This window comes from Mchenga conophoros, linkage group LG4, assembly GCF_057382185.1.
Source record: "Mchenga conophoros isolate Kocher_MC1m ecotype Shallow Benthic linkage group LG4, M_conophoros_male_GT1.1, whole genome shotgun sequence".
Taxonomy (NCBI): domain Eukaryota; kingdom Metazoa; phylum Chordata; class Actinopteri; order Cichliformes; family Cichlidae; genus Mchenga; species Mchenga conophoros.
Genome location: NC_140529.1, coordinates 29,775,533 through 29,794,671, shown reverse-complemented (window position 1 = coordinate 29,794,671; position 19,139 = coordinate 29,775,533). Strand labels below are relative to the sequence as shown.

At 39.6% G+C, this 19,139-nt stretch overlaps 1 protein-coding gene across 1 annotated transcript; it reads right to left on the bottom strand.

Annotated features, from left to right (window-relative positions):
- Positions 1 to 697: 697 nt before the first annotated feature.
- usp31 (ubiquitin specific peptidase 31) lies at positions 698 to 18,857 on the bottom strand. Its single transcript, XM_085271687.1, has 16 exons — positions 17,698 to 18,857; positions 16,914 to 17,048; positions 16,456 to 16,550; positions 16,273 to 16,365; positions 14,692 to 14,827; positions 14,227 to 14,374; positions 13,938 to 14,118; positions 13,605 to 13,716; positions 13,001 to 13,095; positions 11,936 to 12,013; positions 10,559 to 10,688; positions 10,197 to 10,316; positions 9,773 to 9,998; positions 9,015 to 9,173; positions 8,735 to 8,887; positions 698 to 7,255 (listed from the first exon to the last, which is right to left on the bottom strand). Exons 1-16 carry the CDS (start codon positions 18,220 to 18,222, stop codon positions 5,769 to 5,771), a joined length of 3,873 nt encoding a protein of 1,290 aa, XP_085127813.1. The 5' UTR covers positions 18,223 to 18,857; the 3' UTR covers positions 698 to 5,768.
- Positions 18,858 to 19,139: the final 282 nt, after the last annotated feature.

Sequence of the window (19,139 nt, the reverse complement as noted above, 5' to 3'; positions counted from 1 at the left end):
AAAAAAGAACATTTATCAAAGATCTTTACACAAAGTATTAATACGACCACTATGAAATATTTTATAGGAGAATAGAAACTATGCTAAACTAATAATAAATTCATGTTTTTTTAAGGGTTCTTTTAAAAAAAATAATCAGTTTATTTAAAACATAATTGTAAATTTGCAGTGTCTCAGAGCTGGAAGTTTGAAGTATTACTGGGAATACCTCATATTTTACCTCCTGCCTGAAAAAGATATGTTTTATCTAATTTGTTGCAAAGTATTGGCAGAAAATGATCTTCTTTTAACTTGTCTTGGGAACATGCTCTGCTATTCTGCTATGCAAGTTTTTTGTTTGTTTTTTAAATCCCTTTTCACTGACACAGAAGCCAAAAGGTGGATGGAAAAAAACAAAAATCTGACAAGTGATTACGTCTTTGAGTAAAAGCTAAGCTCAGACTTGCTCCCATCTGCACTTCCCACCCCCGGACCTCGATATTCTGGAACCAGTGAAAGCTTGAAATAATAACCCTGTCCAGAAATTTAGAGCCTCTTATGTATTTCAAAACCTCATTTTTTTAATGATGCATAAACCAAGAAAACACATGAGATGCATTAGGAGTCATGCTGTGGACAGATTTGTTAGAGAAACACTCCCCCTAGTGTAGGAATAGCTATACCTCAACATTACACAAAGTAAAAGCACAACAACCAAGACAGTTTCAATATTTTTAATCTTTTTCAATTTATACTTGCATGGATTAACCAACAAAGTATATACACATTCATTCTTTTGGAGGGAAAAAAAGTGCATATATGACTTTAAAAAAAACGACAAATACAAATAAATTAACAGAATGCTTGGACACAGTCTAATGAACTTGAAACTGGTTGTTTCAATTGTAAAAATATATATTAAAAAAAAGTGAAATAGCAGGCATATGCTGGAACAAATATTCTAATGTAAACTAAAATTTAAAAAAAAAAAAAGAAAGAAAAATTGGTCTATTCAGACACTGCAGATGTCAATATAATAACCACATAGTTCAGCAGGGAGTACAGTAAAGGACTTTAGAATGAAAACAAATCTCCATGAATGCAGTGTACAAACGCATTACAATTTATACAGAAAGTAAAAGAAGAGGCATGCTTTCATTAAGCACTGTAGTGTTAAAATAGTTTAAAAGAAAATGAGACTTGTGACATTCATTCATCAAACCTCTCCTTAGATTCTCTGATCCAAAGATAGAAACTGTCCATTACAATTTTCTTTGCTTAAGGCTTCTGAAAAGTTTCAGCATCCTTTTTTTGTAGTGTTTCCGTTTGAAAATGCTCTCAAAAGCTTCTCAAATCCTAACCGGCTATTTCAGCTCATCCAGGTGTGTATTTGCAGTACCTCGCCATCTGCAGAACCTTAAGTCTGTACCTCAAATGTAGGATTATGGTAGTTTTGCTACGGCAACTTTGAATTGAACATCGTGAATTTAACAGCAAAACAAAACGTCTATGTCGCAACAACAACTCTAAGCAGGATTCTCTAATCCTAATTAAGTTCTGCAGGGAAGCCTGAATGCATTTTACAACTAAAGTGATTAACGTTTAATACCCACTTCACCAGTCATTAGAAAGAAAAAAGAGAATAAATGGCACCGTTTTAAAACATTGGAAGTTACCGTTTGTTGATAAACAGTTTACAATAAGAAAAATAAAATAAAAAAACCCTCAAAAGTATTAAGATATTAATATTATAATGTCACTGATCATGTACTGTGTTATAAAACTATAAATTTACTATCTTTGTTTATTGCATTGAGCTACATGTATCTATTTTATATGACAGATATGACAGACAGACCACATCTTCAATGCAGCTGAGAACATGGAAACAGGGGTTCACAAACCGTTCACTGAGGTGAACCAAAGTTGGAATTCTTACGATATACGCGTACATAATGAGTCTATATAGTGATCAAAGAGAGATAATCGATTCCATAGTGTTGTCTCTGCTGGTGTACAACAGTAAATATTAAAGAAGACACACAATAAACAACCACTGTGGTAGGAGCACCCAGAGAGCACAGATAAGCAGAATTAAATAACAAAGTGAGAAAAAAACAAAACACTAATTGATATAATGCTATATGCAGTTAGGGAATTAATTAGATTTTCTTTCATATAGGCAACATTAAGTTTAATCCTTTAAAGCAATGATGAAGTATGCTAGATTTTACAGTTTCTAAATGACGTGCAAATTAAGCGATGAATATACCAGCCATGCTTTGCTTTCTACTTAACACAGCTGCAGAATTTTGCATAGTTAATAAATACATGCATTAGCGTTTTCATGCAATACTGCATTCCTTAATCATTCTCGATTTTGTACACTGACAACAAATTTACAAACAAAAATGAAAAATGCAGACACATAACTGGCGTGGAGATAAAGCTACGAGATGACCGATCCTGGAATTGATAACTAGGAATCTTATATTTTGTCCTTCAACCGTTAATAAATTCAGTGGCCCTCAAATGCGGCAGTTTGACACGTTTTTGTAAATCAAACTGAATCCATCTGATGAACACCAAACAACAAAGACATTGTTATGATTTCTTTTTTTTTTAGATTTTTGCAATCGTAGTGTTTTTATGGTTCATGTTTGGCAGCAGGGCTGTAACAGGTGCGCAATATGCTTCCAGCTTTCTTTCAAGAGTTTAGACTGCACACCGCCAATTTTAAGCTCAACAAACTGCTTGCCATTAGGACCTTTAACTGCAACTGCTAAATCAACAGCTCTCATCTAACCCTACGTTATCAAAACAAAGCCAATCTATAAAAATGAGTGAAAACATCCTGCAGTTTTTAGTGTCCAACATATACAGGAAAAAAGCCAAATAAAAGGTTTGGCGACATCCGCACCTCAAACCACAAACCGTATTTACACAGTGTGTTATAAACACTATACATTTTGACTTTATTACATTATGAGATTGTCTACTGCTTCGTGAGATGTTCTAATAAATTGTTTATGTAGCAAGAAACAAAAAAGCTTAATGCCAAGGCCCAGCTCTCTAAAATACACACTAACCACTACATTTCAATTACAGACTTCTAAACAGGCAAACAAGAAAGGGAAAGCTAAATGTACTTAAAATGATCCTGCTTTGATCCAAAGTGCCATTGTCAGCTTCCTGATAGATTACACATGTTAAGTAGAAAAGAGCAGCTACAAGAACACCACCATATTTAAACAGCTCTATGTAATCTCTGTGGTCTGTTGCAGCTTGAATGCCATAGTCAGTCCACGTACGGAGAAAAGTCCCAGGTCTGCAGCAGACACCTTTTTATGCAACCCCACACTAACACTAAAGATTAGCACGCCATGTTAAATCGCAGAAGTAGCGATAAAATCGTCCTGAGGATAAATAGAATGTTCATCACTGACTGAGACCTTCAAAAGCTTCCCTTAAATGTCAGGTTTGAGGCTACTTTAATAAGTCTCCCAGTTATAAACAAATTAATTATTACTGGAAGGTTAACAGGATGTTCGACCAGTTATTAAATGCAAGGAAAGGTTTAACAGGTGGCTTCAATAAAGACATGAAACGTCATCTAGTGTTGCTCGAGCACATCGTGTTGTCTAAACGTGACAATTCATCAAGCAAACCAGGTAGATTAAACGTTTCTGGGTATAATTTCAATTTTAACAACCTGTACAGACCATTGAAATAATACACCGAACTGTTTAAAAATGAGTGGCATCCAAAACCATCTGAGAACCCAATGTAAACCTGAAACCTCATATATGCTACAGAGAAATAGTGAGAAAGATACTGCAAAATACCAAACTCAAAATGTTTTATGCTAGAAGTAAAATCACTTAGTTGTGGTTTATAATAAAATAACTTTGAATCTTTTGAAACATACACTACAGTGGTGCCTAATGTATGAGTATTGCCTTATAAATGGGGCATTTCTATAGTGAACTAAAGCTGATTGTTCACAAAAAGGCCAGCAAGCATCATGACGGCAGCACTGATAATATTCTGCCACTGCTTTGAACTTTACTCCACAATGCATCTGTTATTTTCGCATACATGTCCATATTTGGACAACAACCACTCCATGACAATGTATGTGTAGATCTATAATCAACCAAATGGCTCATTATCAATATTCTGATTCAAGCTGATGAATAACAAAATGGAAAATATTCTCCAGTGAGGTACCGCGGGTTATGATAAACAATACCTTTTCTGAAGTTTGTGGTCACAGTTCTGAACGTCATCATTTGAAAGAATGCTCATTTAAGAAACAAGAGCTAGTGGAGCAGTGGCATTTTAGAGCACCAGGTGAAATAAAGGGGTGATTTCTTAAAAAAAATGGCCCCTGAAACATCGAGATGAATGTACACTTTTATCATTTCAAGTCTAAGGCCTGTTGAATCTACTGTCTGATATGTCTCGAAACTACTAAATTAATAATTACGACACTGCTTCGTGTTTACAAAGTGCGAACAAAACATTCCTACTCAGTGATGCATACAGTAGAAGACTACTATGTTGCCAAAGGCAATTATTTGTTTACATGTACAGCATTGAAAGGCGCTTAAGATTATTTTCATCTTGCTCATGGAAGGAGAAAATAAAAAATGAGTTACATACCATATACTTTCTGTCAATATATGTACAGACACATATACATATATTTATATACCGTGACTGTAAAGGGTTTCATTCCAAAACACACTATCAATTTAATGCAAAAGTACTTCAATAAAATTTTGAAAAATAGATTTATATTTAAAAAGGTACTCGTAAAAAAAATAATAACGTTTTGAATTATTGGACAAATTGTAAACCAATTCTAATTTCTTGCCAACATTAGTTCTGGTTTTGTTCTTCCTGCTGCTCTGTATCAATGCTAGGAACTATCAAGTAGAGCCACATTATGAGATTACTTATTTTTTCTTAATGGAAAAATGGAGTAAGAATAATATTTGTAAGACCTTTATAGACTAAAGCAGTAGGTGCATGGAGAAACTTGCTTGAAGAACAGAGATTTAACCCATCAGTGGTAAAAACAATCAATGAAATGTACTATTAGCCAACTCTATTTCGGAATGAAACTCTTTTGTATTTGTGTGCATGTCTGAATAATTTTGTTTCAGTATTTGTCAGAGGCTATTTTTGATGTTAAAGTTTTGTACCCTTTGACAATGATTTGAAATGCTTACAGAACAGCAGCAGAATTCAAGCATCAGCAGCCAGCTAATCAATTCTAGAATAACTAGAAGACTTGGAACCTGTGTAACAGAAAACTACAACAAAACTACTACAATATCTGAATTACAAGTTACTGGTGCACAAGACATTGATAAGTATTTCGTAGAGACTCAAGTTCAAATGGATAAGCTGCTGCATTTTAAATCAAGTTTTGTTTCACGCTCGTGTCGTACAGGTCTTCCGTGCACAAAATCAAATATGCTGCTGCACCACCAAAGGTGGAAAAGGTATCAATATTTACTACTGGAAGAAGCTAAATTGGCAGCATACTACACAAGTGCTTGGCACTCAGGTAGGCGGATGATGATACAGTACTTTTAAATATCTTTAAACACTCAAAGCTGGCTGCCAATACTAAAATTGCAAACCCAACATGTGCATTTAAACCAAGAGTACAAAACCATAACATCAAAAATGTGTCTTAAATACATCTGGAGCTCGCTGAAACTTAGGCACAAAGATTAGCTGCATTATGCTTGTTCAATATACCGACTATAGATGTATCATTGAGGCCTCTGTGTTGTTCGTGCAGGAGATTGCATGCTCGATGACAGTTTTCGGGAAGATGTCATTCTTTCAAGGGGTTTCTTCCCATTAGGAGATTTGGAACTTACTTCAGAAGTGGAAGACTTGGACTTGCCTACATTTAAAAGAGAGCGACTCAGAGAGCTGGGGGGCTTGGAAGACTCCTTTGTCTCTGATTTTGTCTCACCTCCAGGAGTCTCTGCAGATTTCGGAGAAGACGCCGCGTCTCCTGGCTTTCCACCATTGCCACCGATCTCCTTGGCTTGTCCATTCTGCTTGCATGTCCTCTCCGAGGCTTTTTTGGTGAGCATGGTACTTTTTCCTAAATCAGCCGACCGGCGGCTTTCCCTTTGTCGGAGGGCACTCTTGAAGAAAGACAACCCTTTCTCCTCAGATTTGCTGCTGCGCTGCAGATCTCTGGTGGAAACGCTGGGTGAACGCAGGCTAGTGACAGAAGAACTGCTGCTGGAACTCCGCACAAATCTCCTCTCAGGACGGTTGCTTTCGCCGCTCTTTGAAAGTGAGCAGCGTGCTACCGAGCCACATCTGAGGTTGTCAGCCAGAGGGCTAGTGTGCATAGAATCTCTACTGTAGCTCCTTTCTATAAGCCGCTTCCTGCTGTTTGTTGAGCTCTTCTCAGTGACAGTGGAATTCTTCTTTGAGGTTGGTGAAGGAGAAGCTGAGGACTGAGGCGTGGAACGGACGCATGGCTTATGTTGTGGCGTAGCCTCTGGAGGCTGATTTGACTCTTTCGTTTTGGAGGGAGTCCCGCTAGGTGTCGAGGTGCTTTTCTTAGCATTTGCACTCTTCTCTTTAGTATTGCTCAGCTTTTTACCTTTCACTGGTGTACTGGAAGACGTCTCAGGTGCAGAGGTCTTGTGGGTCGAGCACAATCGTTTTTTGGAGCTTTTATCTTGCTCCACTTTGCTGACACTCTTTGTGGATCCTGTGCTTTCAGCCTTTAAGCCAAATCCTCCGATACTATTCTTACGTTTCTGTTCTTTGGAGGGAGTAGCTTGAGTGGGTAATATGTTTTGGTCTATAGCTGTGATCTGGTTGTTGTTTTCAGTTGGCTCATTTTTGGTGATCTTCTTTTCCACTGGAGTGGAAGCCCGACAGTACATGTCTAAGAACCTTTTATTGTTGTCCTGGTCGGGGAAACTGCTCTCCATCATAGACAACGGAGTCCTGTTGCCAAAGTATCGTTCGTGTTTACTGTAGCTGCCAAAACACGATGTGGAAACCTTGTCGTCACATGCCTCTCCTATCCTCTCTAAAGGAGGGGAACACCGAGAGTCAAGGGAGAATCGTGAGGGCGAGTTAGATCTCATGTGCAGCTTGGCAGAGAGAGACCAGGAAGGTTTTATCCCACTGTCACTGAAAGCTAAAGGACTGGCAATGGATGACCTGGAGGACAAACTCTGTCGCTGAATACTCCTCACAAAGGGGCGGACAGAGAATCCTCCTAAAAAACAGGGAATTATTTAGTTTAAAACACACCAACATCTACACAATAATGAACAAGCATTATTATTTTTATATTAAGAATCAAATGAAATAGTTGTACTGTTTCACACTTTTGGGGGGGTAAATCCATCAGTGTATCTACATCAATAACAATACTGACACTGATATTTGATTATTTAAAAAATAGACATTTTGGCTGGTTTTCTTTTTTTGAGTCCTTATTAGATGATGTGACCGTGTTGTTTAAAAAAAATAATCTTGTTTTATTACCACAACAGATTATCTATTGCTCATTAACACTGACTCTACTGTGATCAGCTGGTTGTTTTGCAGCATTATAAACACATGTTACCAACAGGGAACTTGCAGAGTGCCATCTGATGGACAAACTATGTAATACTCTCTAGTTTTTAAATTTCCATTTATTAGCCATTATCAAAGCCAATATGGTAAATGGTAAATGGCCTGTATTTATATAGCGCTTTACTAGTCCCTAAGGACCCCAAAGCGCTTTACATATCCAGTCATCCACCCATTCACACACACATTCACACACTGGTGATGGCAAGCTACATTGTAGCCACAGCCACCCTGGGGCGCACTGACAGAGGCGAGGCTGCCGGACACTGGCGCCACCGGGCCCTCTGACCACCACCAGTAGGGAACGGGTGAAGTGTCTTGCCCAAGGACACAACGACCGAGACTATCCAAGCCGGGGCTCGAACCGGCAACCTTCCGATTACAAGGCGAACTCCCAACTCTTGAGCCACGATCGCCCCATAGCCACGATCGCCCCATAGCCACGATCGCCCCATAGCCACGATCGCCCCATAGCCAATATCAATAAAATTGCAAACAGCTATAACCCACTGGACCTTAAACATCACTCAGGCCATATTTCTACATTGCTACAAAGCTATGCTATATAATAAAGGACTTTATCACATTTACAGTGCCTGTAATGTTATTCTCGCTTAGTACAAGACCAAGGCCTACACGATGACTAGTAAAAACCATGTTAAATTATAAGTTAATAAAAAGGGAGCATCCAAGACAAGTCATGCATAGTTTTCTGAAATTTTACAACATGCAAGCCATATCTTGCAGACTGGCTAGTGAAGGTTTCCCACACCTCAGAGATCTGTGGGGACTTGTTCATTTCACTCCAATGCCATATTTGCCTTGTGACTTTAATTATTAGAGTTGGGATTGGTAAATTTAAGGTCTGAGTTTGTAATTCTTGACTGTAATGTTTAATCCCACTTTAGATATTGTCTTTAGAGGAAGCTTTAAAGTATCCCTATAAATGCGATGGACTTAAAAACCTTGAAACCAAACTCTGAACTTTGTGCATTTCTGAAACTATGACCTGCTCAGGAGGCAGTAGATGTGTGTATGATGAAAATCAATGAAAATGAACAATCAGGAACCTTTAAATAAAAATAAATAAATAAATGAAAGTTCAGCATTTTCTCACCGTCATCCTCACTACGTTCGACTGGAAACTCAACCGACTCAGCCAGTGAAGCCAGAGAAGTGCGTCTGGATGAGGCTCCAGAGGCCAAACTAGCAGGCCTGCTGCCAGGTAGCCTGTTGATCCAGTGATCACACAAGGATGAACTAGTAGAGCCTGATTAAAACACAAACATGGATACATTTTAAGCCTTAAATGTCACATAAAGCTTATTATGCCACTTTATGGTACGGTATACATTACATATGCTAGGTGGACAAATGGTGTATAAATAAATACTGACCAGCCACAGAGCTATTGGCAGACCAAGAGGGGATGACTGTTCTCCTCTGATAGAACAGTATATAGGCTGTTTGCTGGCACACGTCATCATCAGCTATTGCTGTAACTTCACTGTCATCAAAGCAGTACCACTGACCATCAATGGAGTTTTTGCAGTATGCTGTGAGCACAAAGTAAAGAATGAGTTAACATGGATGGCAAACACATTCAGCTGCTTGATATGCTCATTTCCAATACAACGTTTAATTTGCATCTTATCACAGTTAAAAGCAAATCAGTGATTCATTGTTTGACTTGATCTTTTTTACTCCTTCCCCTGATGTCCCACTCAGTTTTACCTCAGGCTGAAACAAGCCATTTTTTGGTTTTGTCCCTTTAAATGCCCGCTTGTCTGAAAGCCCACTTTCTCCTAATCCCAAAATACTGCTCAGCAAAAATGTTACCAAGCAGCTTGTAGTTTGACTCTACTGGGATATAACACTTGGAAATATAAGGAAATCATGTGCTTCGCTGACATTAGCTTGGCATGAAGCTTATATTCCAGTAGTCTGGAGGCTGACTCTGAGCTTTTGGCTTACAGGGATTACTTTTATATACTTTTACATCACTATTTGACAGCTTGCCCACATTTCATTTGACTTTCAAACACAGTAACATTGCACATATGAGAGAAAATAAGGACAGGCATTAAAAAAAGGTTTAATTTGGATTTCTGATCCATTTTAAAATACGTCTGAAGCAAAGAACTGCTCGCATTACCAGTGTAGTGGCCTCCGTGCATGTTCCCGTGATGGTTGCAAACAGCATACAGGTCATACAGGTAGTCATCAGGATTCCTTCCCAGTCCATAGGACCGTCTCCACGGAGACCAATGGGAAGGTAAACTCCAGCTACTCTGGCTTCTCTTAACCACGTGAGGAGCCATGTCCATCCCCATCAACGGGAACCTCACCATGTTCTGCATCTTCACCCTCCGGTCCCCCTCCTGAAACAAAAATATAGAAGCATGTTGCAACAGAGTCTCGTTATCTGACCATCAGCTGTCCACCTAGACTAAAACTCTAACCTTTAAGTTCTGCAGATGTACAGTGTTAATTTTTAATATCTGCTGGTCAACATATAGGATTTAGCAAAAAACTTACTTACAAATTCTTACTGAAAATATCCAGATGAACTAAAATACCTGTCTGAACCTCTTGAGATGCAGTATGAGTACATCCGGGAGCGTCCACAGGCTGAGCTTAATCCGGCCCTGCTGCAGCTGCTTGCAGTGGGGACAGCGCCAGGCGTCGTCTGGGGCCAGCTAAAACACACAAGACCCAAGGAGTAGCTATGAAGAGAAAGCCCCAACCACAGAGCTTATATAATAGACCTCACACAGGATGAGGCCCCGAATTTCCCTCCAACTTCTCTCTTTTACTCCAGAGCAAAACACAGTAAAACCACTGTGAGCGCATGTGCCAAGGCCAGTTTACGATTTATTTATTCAACTTAAACTACTAACAGTGCCGTCTTGCACGCATGCATACATGCTCGTGTGTCTACCTGCTCTTCTTTAGTGTACAGCTGAAAGCACTGAGCAAGGGTGCAGGCCTGCGGCTGGTGATGTTGTTCTCTATGCAGATAGACACTCTCAGCATCCGGAATATACTCTTCCTCGGTGTGTCCAAACAGACTGTGGGAAACAGAAAAAGAAACACACCCTTCGTGTAACAGCGCAGTCAGGTGAGGATCACAGGATCTGAGATTGATAAAAGAAAAATAAACTGACCAGTATTTTATTGTAACTGAGACAGATGAAGTAATTGTTTACCATGTCATAAGAATGCTGTTTGTCCTTACATTAACGGTTCACACCCAGCAGTGCAACTAAAGGATTTAAGACTTTAAAGGGCTTCACAATCAGCACTTGTGCAGACATGCATTACACATGAACTCGACAGGATTTGTTCAAAGCCAACATCATCAACATCCAAGTACCAAAAAGGGGGAAAAAAAAGTTTGATTTGGCCAGCATGGGCGTTTGTGTTAACTGCTCGACATATTAGTCAGCTTAGTGAGAAAGAAGGAACTGCTTCAAATGCAGCGTGAATTTTTTGACATTTTACATAAGTTAGTTCTTGAAAAAAGAAATCCTGTCAAGCAAACGATATGTTAGGAGGTACGCACAGAAAAGGCCACGTCCTCTGAAACATCCTTAGTTAAGTTTGAGGTGTTGCTCAATTTGAACGTCTTTTCAGAAACACTCGGCAAAGCAATTACTGTCACCATCAATTTTACTGAAAATGCTGAGACACATTGAACTGCTAAACCACAGCCCTGACAGCTACAATAGAAGAGATGGGAGTAGGGAAGGTGGGGGGTTTTCTGTGTCTGTGGCACTACAGATTTTGCCCTTACAGTCAAAAGGCAGTTACATTAAGTCAGGACCAGAAACGGGTCAAAATTCTGCAACTGCAGACATCAAAACACTTTGAAGTTCAGCCGCATTTGTCTGTAATGTTCCATCATTTCTATGGTGGCCTGAATGGAACTGCTTACGAAGCAAAACGAGGCTGTCTGTAGCAATCATAATCAATTACAGAGTCAATGTTATGTCAACAAAGTCAGTTATAACCAGTGGCTTTACCAATTTTCAGAACAGTTTTCAGCATTTCCCCATCTCAAAATGGGTCTTAAGCAGAATTGGTCTGCCTATAGTAAAGACCTCATTTCTTACTATTTGTCAAAGCTGGCTTTTATATTTGGGTAGATAGGTCATGGCTAACAAAAACTATACTTTTTTAATTTAACAATGATATTTGTTTAGCTCTGGTTAAAGGGCCCACAAATTCCAATTCAAACTTTTTATCCTTTGCAGAACAACTGTGCTGTAGACAAGTGAAACTGGACACATACACATCCGTATTTTTTTCCACTTACTAGTCCTTGGTCTCTTTGTCCCATTCAACCACAATTTTCACATGTGGTGGTCCCCCTTGTCCACAGGACTTGTATGCTCTGTAATGAGAAAAAATAATTTAGCAACAAAGTAAGATGAGTGAAAAAGGTTTTTTCCCCTCTTCCAAGCACTGTATGACAAGAGTTTCATTCACTTAAATGTAATTTAAAAACACCTTTATGTCAGACAGACATTTGAATACAGTATGAGAGTTAATAGTTTATACTGAGAACAGAGCTTTATTAAATGTTTCAGGACTGTAATCAATAAACAAAAGAAAGAATGCTAGTTATGATCGCCACTGATTAATCATGATCATAATAAAATCAAATATAATTGCACTTTGGTTTGTGCATCTGCAGTGTTGTGACTTGTTTTGTTATTCTGAAATCATTCAGTTTCTAAGTCAAACAGGCCAAACTGGTAATTTAACATTCAAATCCTGTTAGGGCATGTCCTCTGCTCAGGTCATAAGTGAAGTAGAACTGATGGGGCAAGTGTGGAGAGGTGAGATTAAAGCTGAAAATTGATGTAATTACAACTTCAAACTATTTACTCAAGCTCATGCCTGCCTTTACCTTTATGTTTATGCACCAGTATTTATTAGGATTTCAGATTTTCTCACTTTCACTGACGTGCTGTGACTGCTGCAAAACATTAAGGCATTTGGAGAGCCTGGCACCGGTAATACACCTTTTTTAAACTGCTGAGTTTGTTACTACATTACATGACTACGACATGTCAAACGGCTATACTTGTTTTGCAAGGCAAGGTTGCATTTTTATTTATTTTTTTAAGTTCAGTGATCCAATATAATTATGGCAATGTAAACAGGCTTTAGAGAGAAAAACAGTCATTTTATAGTCTGGGTTATTAGCCTTATAAGTTGCTTTTATGAGCTGTAACAAGAAGTCACAGTGTGAGTAAGCTGAAATTTACTAAAGAACGTTCTGAATAAACATATCCCGACTTAGTTAAATTTTAGGTCATACTTCTCATCTGAAATCAAGAAGTTATCAAATATAACAATGGCTATCTGAACGGACCTTTCCACAGTTGGATGACACAGTGGTCGCTCATCTTGGGGCAGGAGGTAGGTGATGCCAACAACGCCAACCACTCGAAGACTGAAAGGTCCAACCTGCACACAGAATGAAAATGAAATATAAACCCCCCAGTGTCATCCAACTACTTTAAACTCTTTTGTCTTAAAAATAGTTTTGATACCTATTAAAATTTCAACTTCACTTAAAAAATAAATTAAGACTATTGTCTTTCCAGCTGTACATCATCTGTCAGAAAGTGTCACTCGACATTTGTTTCTGTTTTATGAACTTTCATGTTAAGTTAGCAAAGATGTGACCCATCAGTGCAGGAGGTATCTAGACTGATGGGTCTAGATACCTTGTTGTTTGAAATAAAGCTTTCTTAATAATCTCCCCACAAGTGGTAGTCACTGCTTGTATAGTCGGTATAAACAGGAGAATGCTGGAGGAAGGTTTGTACTTACTTGTGATCAAACAGAGGGTACGATCACTATAAACCACCTCCAAATAAAACCTTTGACTTCAGCAGTTCAGGTAAATAAAGGCTGCAGGACTACTTAAGGAAATAAACTGAGTATAAGGCAGTGAGTGGTTGTCATCCTACCTGAATGTAGACCCCAGGCCTCAAAAGATGGCGCATTTTCTCAAGGATCTCTTTTTGCAGAGCATCCCAGGTCACAGTGCGCTCCAAGTACAGTACAAAAGGCAGGCCAAACCTAAAAATAAAAAAACAAAATGCACAAGTTCCATTAGCTGCTATCAGCTTCTCCATCAGGCCTGTTATTAGGTAAATGCCAGGGACAAATTGTGGGTTATGTCAATAACCCTTCTTTATCACTGACAGACCCACAAGAACAGGGCATGTATTACATAATCAGAAGAAGCAGAGTGGATGAGTAAGAAATGCAGAACATAAAATCATTCTGAGATGCAGTACCTCTTTCCTTGGTGGCCAGTACACGCTCTGTTACACACCAAAAGGATCATTTTTTCTGGTCCCAGGTTTTTATTGGGTGATGCAGTTACAGGTGTCACAGCGCCCTGCATAAAAGACGGAGTCCTGCTGATTTCTGTCCCATACTTCAAGTTGTTATGATTCAAATTTGCCAGAAGGCTTCCTGCGAAAGACAGAATGGCACGCGAGTCTTTTTGATTAAACGTGGAAAATGCAGAACACACCTTTTAAAAAAATAAAATAAAATAAAAATGTAAAACTACTGAGTAACCTCTTTTTGTGCGGATGTTTTCCAGCCTGAAGGTCTCGGGTGTCTCAAAGGCAAAGATGGAATCGCTCTCTTGTATGATGTCAAGATCGTCATCATCGTCACAAAACGAACGGTGAAAGCCGTCGTAGTACATTTCAGTCAAAACAAACTACAAGAGAAAAACAGCACATTTAAACCTTGTAGCAATTATTCTGTATCAAGTCCATATCAGTATTACAGCAATTCAGTAATCTTATTAGCAGCTGCATCCTGCTTTAGCTGTAATTTACATATGCTCTCAAGCCCTTTTTTGCTGCTGTAGTACTAAGAACAAATGTTAGAATTGCGTACTACCTCCCAAATATAACCTATAACAGCCAGGGGCTTGGAGCAAAACTCGCTTCTGTTTTAGAACTGGCTGTACCGACACTGTGCCCGTAATATAGTCTCACTGTGGCAGACCCTGATAAGTGACAGGAATAGCACCTGGTCCATTGGGATCTTAGTCTCGCGTGACACAGCATCTCTGAGGCGATACACGGTGCTGTTGAGCGGAACAGCAACTCCAATCCTCATACAGTGAGAGTACTTCCCCTGGTACACCACCGTCACATACAAGGGCCTAACAAAAAGAAACGGGAATGAGCAGCACAAATAAAACACACACACAAAAAATTCACACACCTATTTAATACTGGACAAAATGGGGAGGGTGTGGTGTTGCAGCTTGGCCTTTAAGTAAGCCGGAGCTGAACTGATATGACGGGAAAGGTGCCACACTAGACGCAGGCACTGTTGTGTAACACATCACACCTCTGCTTCTGCATGCTACCTGAAAGTACATGCTAAGATAACATTACGCCAGGTTTGTTTAGTCCATGACGCTGTCTTTGTGTCCAAGTGCTATAAAGCCACTTTTTATCTTTATCGTACTGCAACCATAAAAATACTTTGATATGTAATCCAAATACTTTGAGCCTAAAAGCATTTGGACAGTTAGGCAATATTTGTTCTTTGCGAGTCCAGAACAATCAGTGTAAAGTATAATAATGGATATTACAATAAAGTAAATATTTGGATAGGATCATATCATAGAACAGAAATGTCTATGAGACTTCTAATAGCAGAGCCCTGGTGATGCCCAAGCTCCAGAGGTTAAAAAGTAACAGGATGGTGACACGCCAAAATCCTCATATTTCATAGTTTGTGGAACTCTGTTTGTCAGTGACCTTTAGACATCGCCATACAATTTGTAGCTTCCCTGGTGACATCTTCCTCTTTCTTTCACTTAGCTAGGGAATCATCTTTACTTTATCCAAACAGTAAAGCTTTGTTCAAAAACTCTGCGCTTCTTTTGTATGCTTTTGAAATTTCACTCTGGGTCTTTCAGTCTCTGAGGCTTACAGAGTGTTTGTTTTCTGTTATGAATCCTTTAAGGTTCTAGTCACATACTCTCAAATTCTCTTCTTCGTGGGAGGAGTCGTGCTTTTTGGCCTTCCAACTCATCTCCAAAGGGCTTTATTCCTTAAAATGTCAGACAACCTCGATACACATTCCAACTCTGTCACCTCTGAGCCATGTGAGCTCTTTTCTTTAGGGAAGAGATTACTTTTTAGCTAATGGAATTCATGTTAAGAGGGCCATATCAAATTCTTTCACTACTGATGTAAACTTAATCATGGCTTTAGACCTTCATGTAAAAATCTATTATTTTAATTGAAATAAAATGTGAATATCATGGCCTGAAGAACAATTTTTTTTTTAATTTATAAAATGAGATCTATGCTCTACAACACAACAACAACAAACAAATCTACTCCTGGACATTTAACACGCCCACTTTTGCAATCACATATACTGCATATTTTCACACACATTCTGTTTTACATCCAGTGAAAGGTATCATTCCTCTAAAGACCTTTAAACAAACATGCCTGCTTAAAGTGTAGAAATGCAAACAACCTGGTAGAGCAACAAACACATCAGAAACATGTAAGAACATGTCATCAAAGTGTTGTTAACTGATTACTCCCTGACCTATAGCACAGCTCAGATGGAGAAACTCACCGTGTGTGAGGCAGCGGGATTGGTAATGAGATACAGAGGAAGGGATCAAAGGTATTGCTCTGCTTTTGGCAATGAGGGCAGGTAAGAGAAGACCTGTTGGGAAAACATTAAAAATCTTAATGTGGTGCAGAGACTTCCCTGTCACATTGTCAGAGCAACAGAGCTTCTACATCTACGGCTTACCTGTACTGAGCCTGAAACAGTTCTTGTACAAACGACCCAGCAGAAAGGGGAGGAGATGGTCCCTCTATGCTTTGATCGTCTTCTTCAATAGGTGGCTGAACAAAAACAAACAGGTTTGTTTAGTCTGATTACTTCATCATAATAAATTCTGGTCTATCAGGGTTCACAAGCTGCTGTGGGAGCTACACAGTCTTGTTATTGAGTAGCTCTGGGGAAAAAAGAGAAAACAAAGCCTGGCAAGCCTAGATGAGCCAGACTGTGAATGCCGCTCATTTGGAAGCTGCACCAAGTGACCAAAACACCCCGAACACTGATGAGATATAAACTGAAACAAAATAGCCTTGGAATGAAAACTGATGAGTTGCAATGAGGAGAAAATATCCAGTTAATGATTCACAATTGTGGCTTGATTAGGGGGGGTTACGTACATTAGAACACCAAATATTTTCTGGATTCACCTTAATAGCAGGCCTGCTGTTGGGGTTGACGGTGTTGAGATCCTCATGTACTCTGTCCAGCAGCCACAGCAGAAACTCTTGGGCATCATGCTGAGCGTTTCCTTTAAACTGTGTGGCATTTTTTGACACAACATTCTGCAAGAAACAGCATGGTCCAAAAGTTACGATGCCTGCCACCGTTTATCCTGAAATCACTCTGAATATCTAGATCATTGAGTAAAGCTTTATTAACAACAGGTATAAGACTTGTGTGGTGTAGGTACGCATTGTTTTTACCATACACTGTTATAAAAATATAATCCTGGTCATCTTTACTTAAAGAGGGCTTGTTATGCTCAAGTCCAACTCAATACTTTTTTTATCCTATGCAAGTAGTTCTGCATCAGCAACGGTTCAAAATAATCTTTATTTATCTCAGATCCCTTATCACCACTCCTGCTCATCCACGGTCTAAAACGAGCCCATTCAACCTCCCTTTAAGCTATTTTATTAGAAGTGGTTGGTTGCATCAACAAACAAAAGCAGCCACTGCAATCACTGACATCATACAGAGACAAGAGTAGAAAAACATATCTCCATCCAAGCATCTAAAGCAGACAGAAGCTTAAGTTTGGCCCAAAGGAATTCCTTGTTTATACAGTGCACTGCCCTCATTCTTTGAAACTTTGGTCATGTTAAATATGACTGTATACACTACTGTAAGAGTATATATAAGACAGAAAACATGAAAAAGCATAATAGGTCCCCTATTTATCTCGCCTTGATTTATTGATGTCACTCTTACCTTGAAGTCCCTGCTATGCTGGGGGGTATACTCAAACGTCCATAAAGCCCGCACAAGTCCTGACAGCTGCTCCGTGACCTCTCCTTTGGCCAGAAGACCCTTCTTCTGCAAATGCACACCATTTGTCTTTGGTTGGTCCTCGTCCTCCTCCTCGCCTTTGTAGTGCTCCAAAACGAGGTACTCGGCAAAGAGTTCAGTGTTACTGAGGCACTGCAGAATTGCATTCATGAAGCAGGTGTTGCCGTGGTTTTTTAGACCGGACACCCCAGGAACCCTTTCCCTGGATAGGAAGCCCCCCAGGTCCCCATCTTCCATGGGTACATCTTTACTTCCAGATTTAAACGTGGAAAATCCTCCATCATCTTTGTCATCCTCGGTTTGCACTTCGGATCCAAAGTGTGACAGCGCTGTGAGTGTCCTCAGGAGTTTACTCATAAAACTGCCCACAGAGCGCACAGAGCCTCGCCTGAACAGCTTCTTGCTGAAGCTGGACTTCTTGTCCTTGGTTGCGGCTTTACAAGACATGATTTCCCCTCTCACAGACAGCTCACATGCAGACGGAAAACTCAGATGTGCTGCACGGAGTCCGAGTCATCTTGCTGGCTAACTGATGCTACATCTCAAAATATGTAGACAGCAGCAGTGGTTAACGTTAGAGCTGCAGGGAGTGTTAGGTGCGTTAGCGGGTAACATGTTCACTAAGTTGTGTCTTCCAAAAGCATGCAGCGGTCTTTATGTTGTCAAAAAACGTTAGCTAATCCTCCACAACAATCCTGCCTACAAAACAAATGACCTAATGGCGGAAGAGATGCAGCACTGACATTGCTTAGGTTAGCTGTTTATGCCTGCAACTTGCTTCAAAGTTACCGTGTTGTTGCGATCTACTGCCCTGCAGCACCGAAGCGACAGCGGCTGTGCTGAAGTAAAAACAGCAGCGTTAGCTGAATTAGCTAACGGTTCAACAAGAGCAGCAGAAACCGCGGCAGTGCTTCCCGGCCCAGCCACCACGGTCCGATACGAGCAGACAGTCCGCCATGGTATGCAGGCAATTACACTCTAAGCAGAGTGTGTACGAAATCCAGTTAAACCTCACATCTTCTAGCACATTCAGAGGCACATTCGGGATAAGCTACCAAGTAGCTTGTCGTTTACTTCTTCTTTTTCTTCTTGTCCGAGTAGTCGGCAGATAACTCTGTTTAGAGCTAATATACCGCCACCTATTGGCTAGGAGTTGGATCAGCGGTTTAAGATTATATTCTTTTGTTAACTGGGAAAATGTACCTACCGTGGCTATCATTCAGTTATAATTAACTCTAAAGGTCTGATCAAAGGTTTAATTTTTAAGAGATATATTAGTTTCAGGAAGGAGATCTTAAGAATTCAGATTAGTGACAGTATTGGGCTGTACTCACCACAGGGGTGTAATACACGCAAAGGACTAA

Bases quoted from the DNA above. Each gene is read 5' to 3' on its own strand.
- usp31 (XM_085271687.1), bottom strand. From the start codon at position 18,222: ATGTCTTGTAAAGCCGCAACCAAGGACAAGAAGTCCAGCTTCAGCAAG. The intron at 14,119-14,226 runs GTTACTCAGTAG...TGTCTTTCGCAG, and splicing joins AAACATCCGCACAAAAAGAG to GAAGCCTTCTGGCAAATTTG. The intron at 10,689-11,935 runs GTAAGTGGAAAA...TGTTTCCCACAG, and splicing joins GACAAAGAGACCAAGGACTA to TCTGTTTGGACACACCGAGG.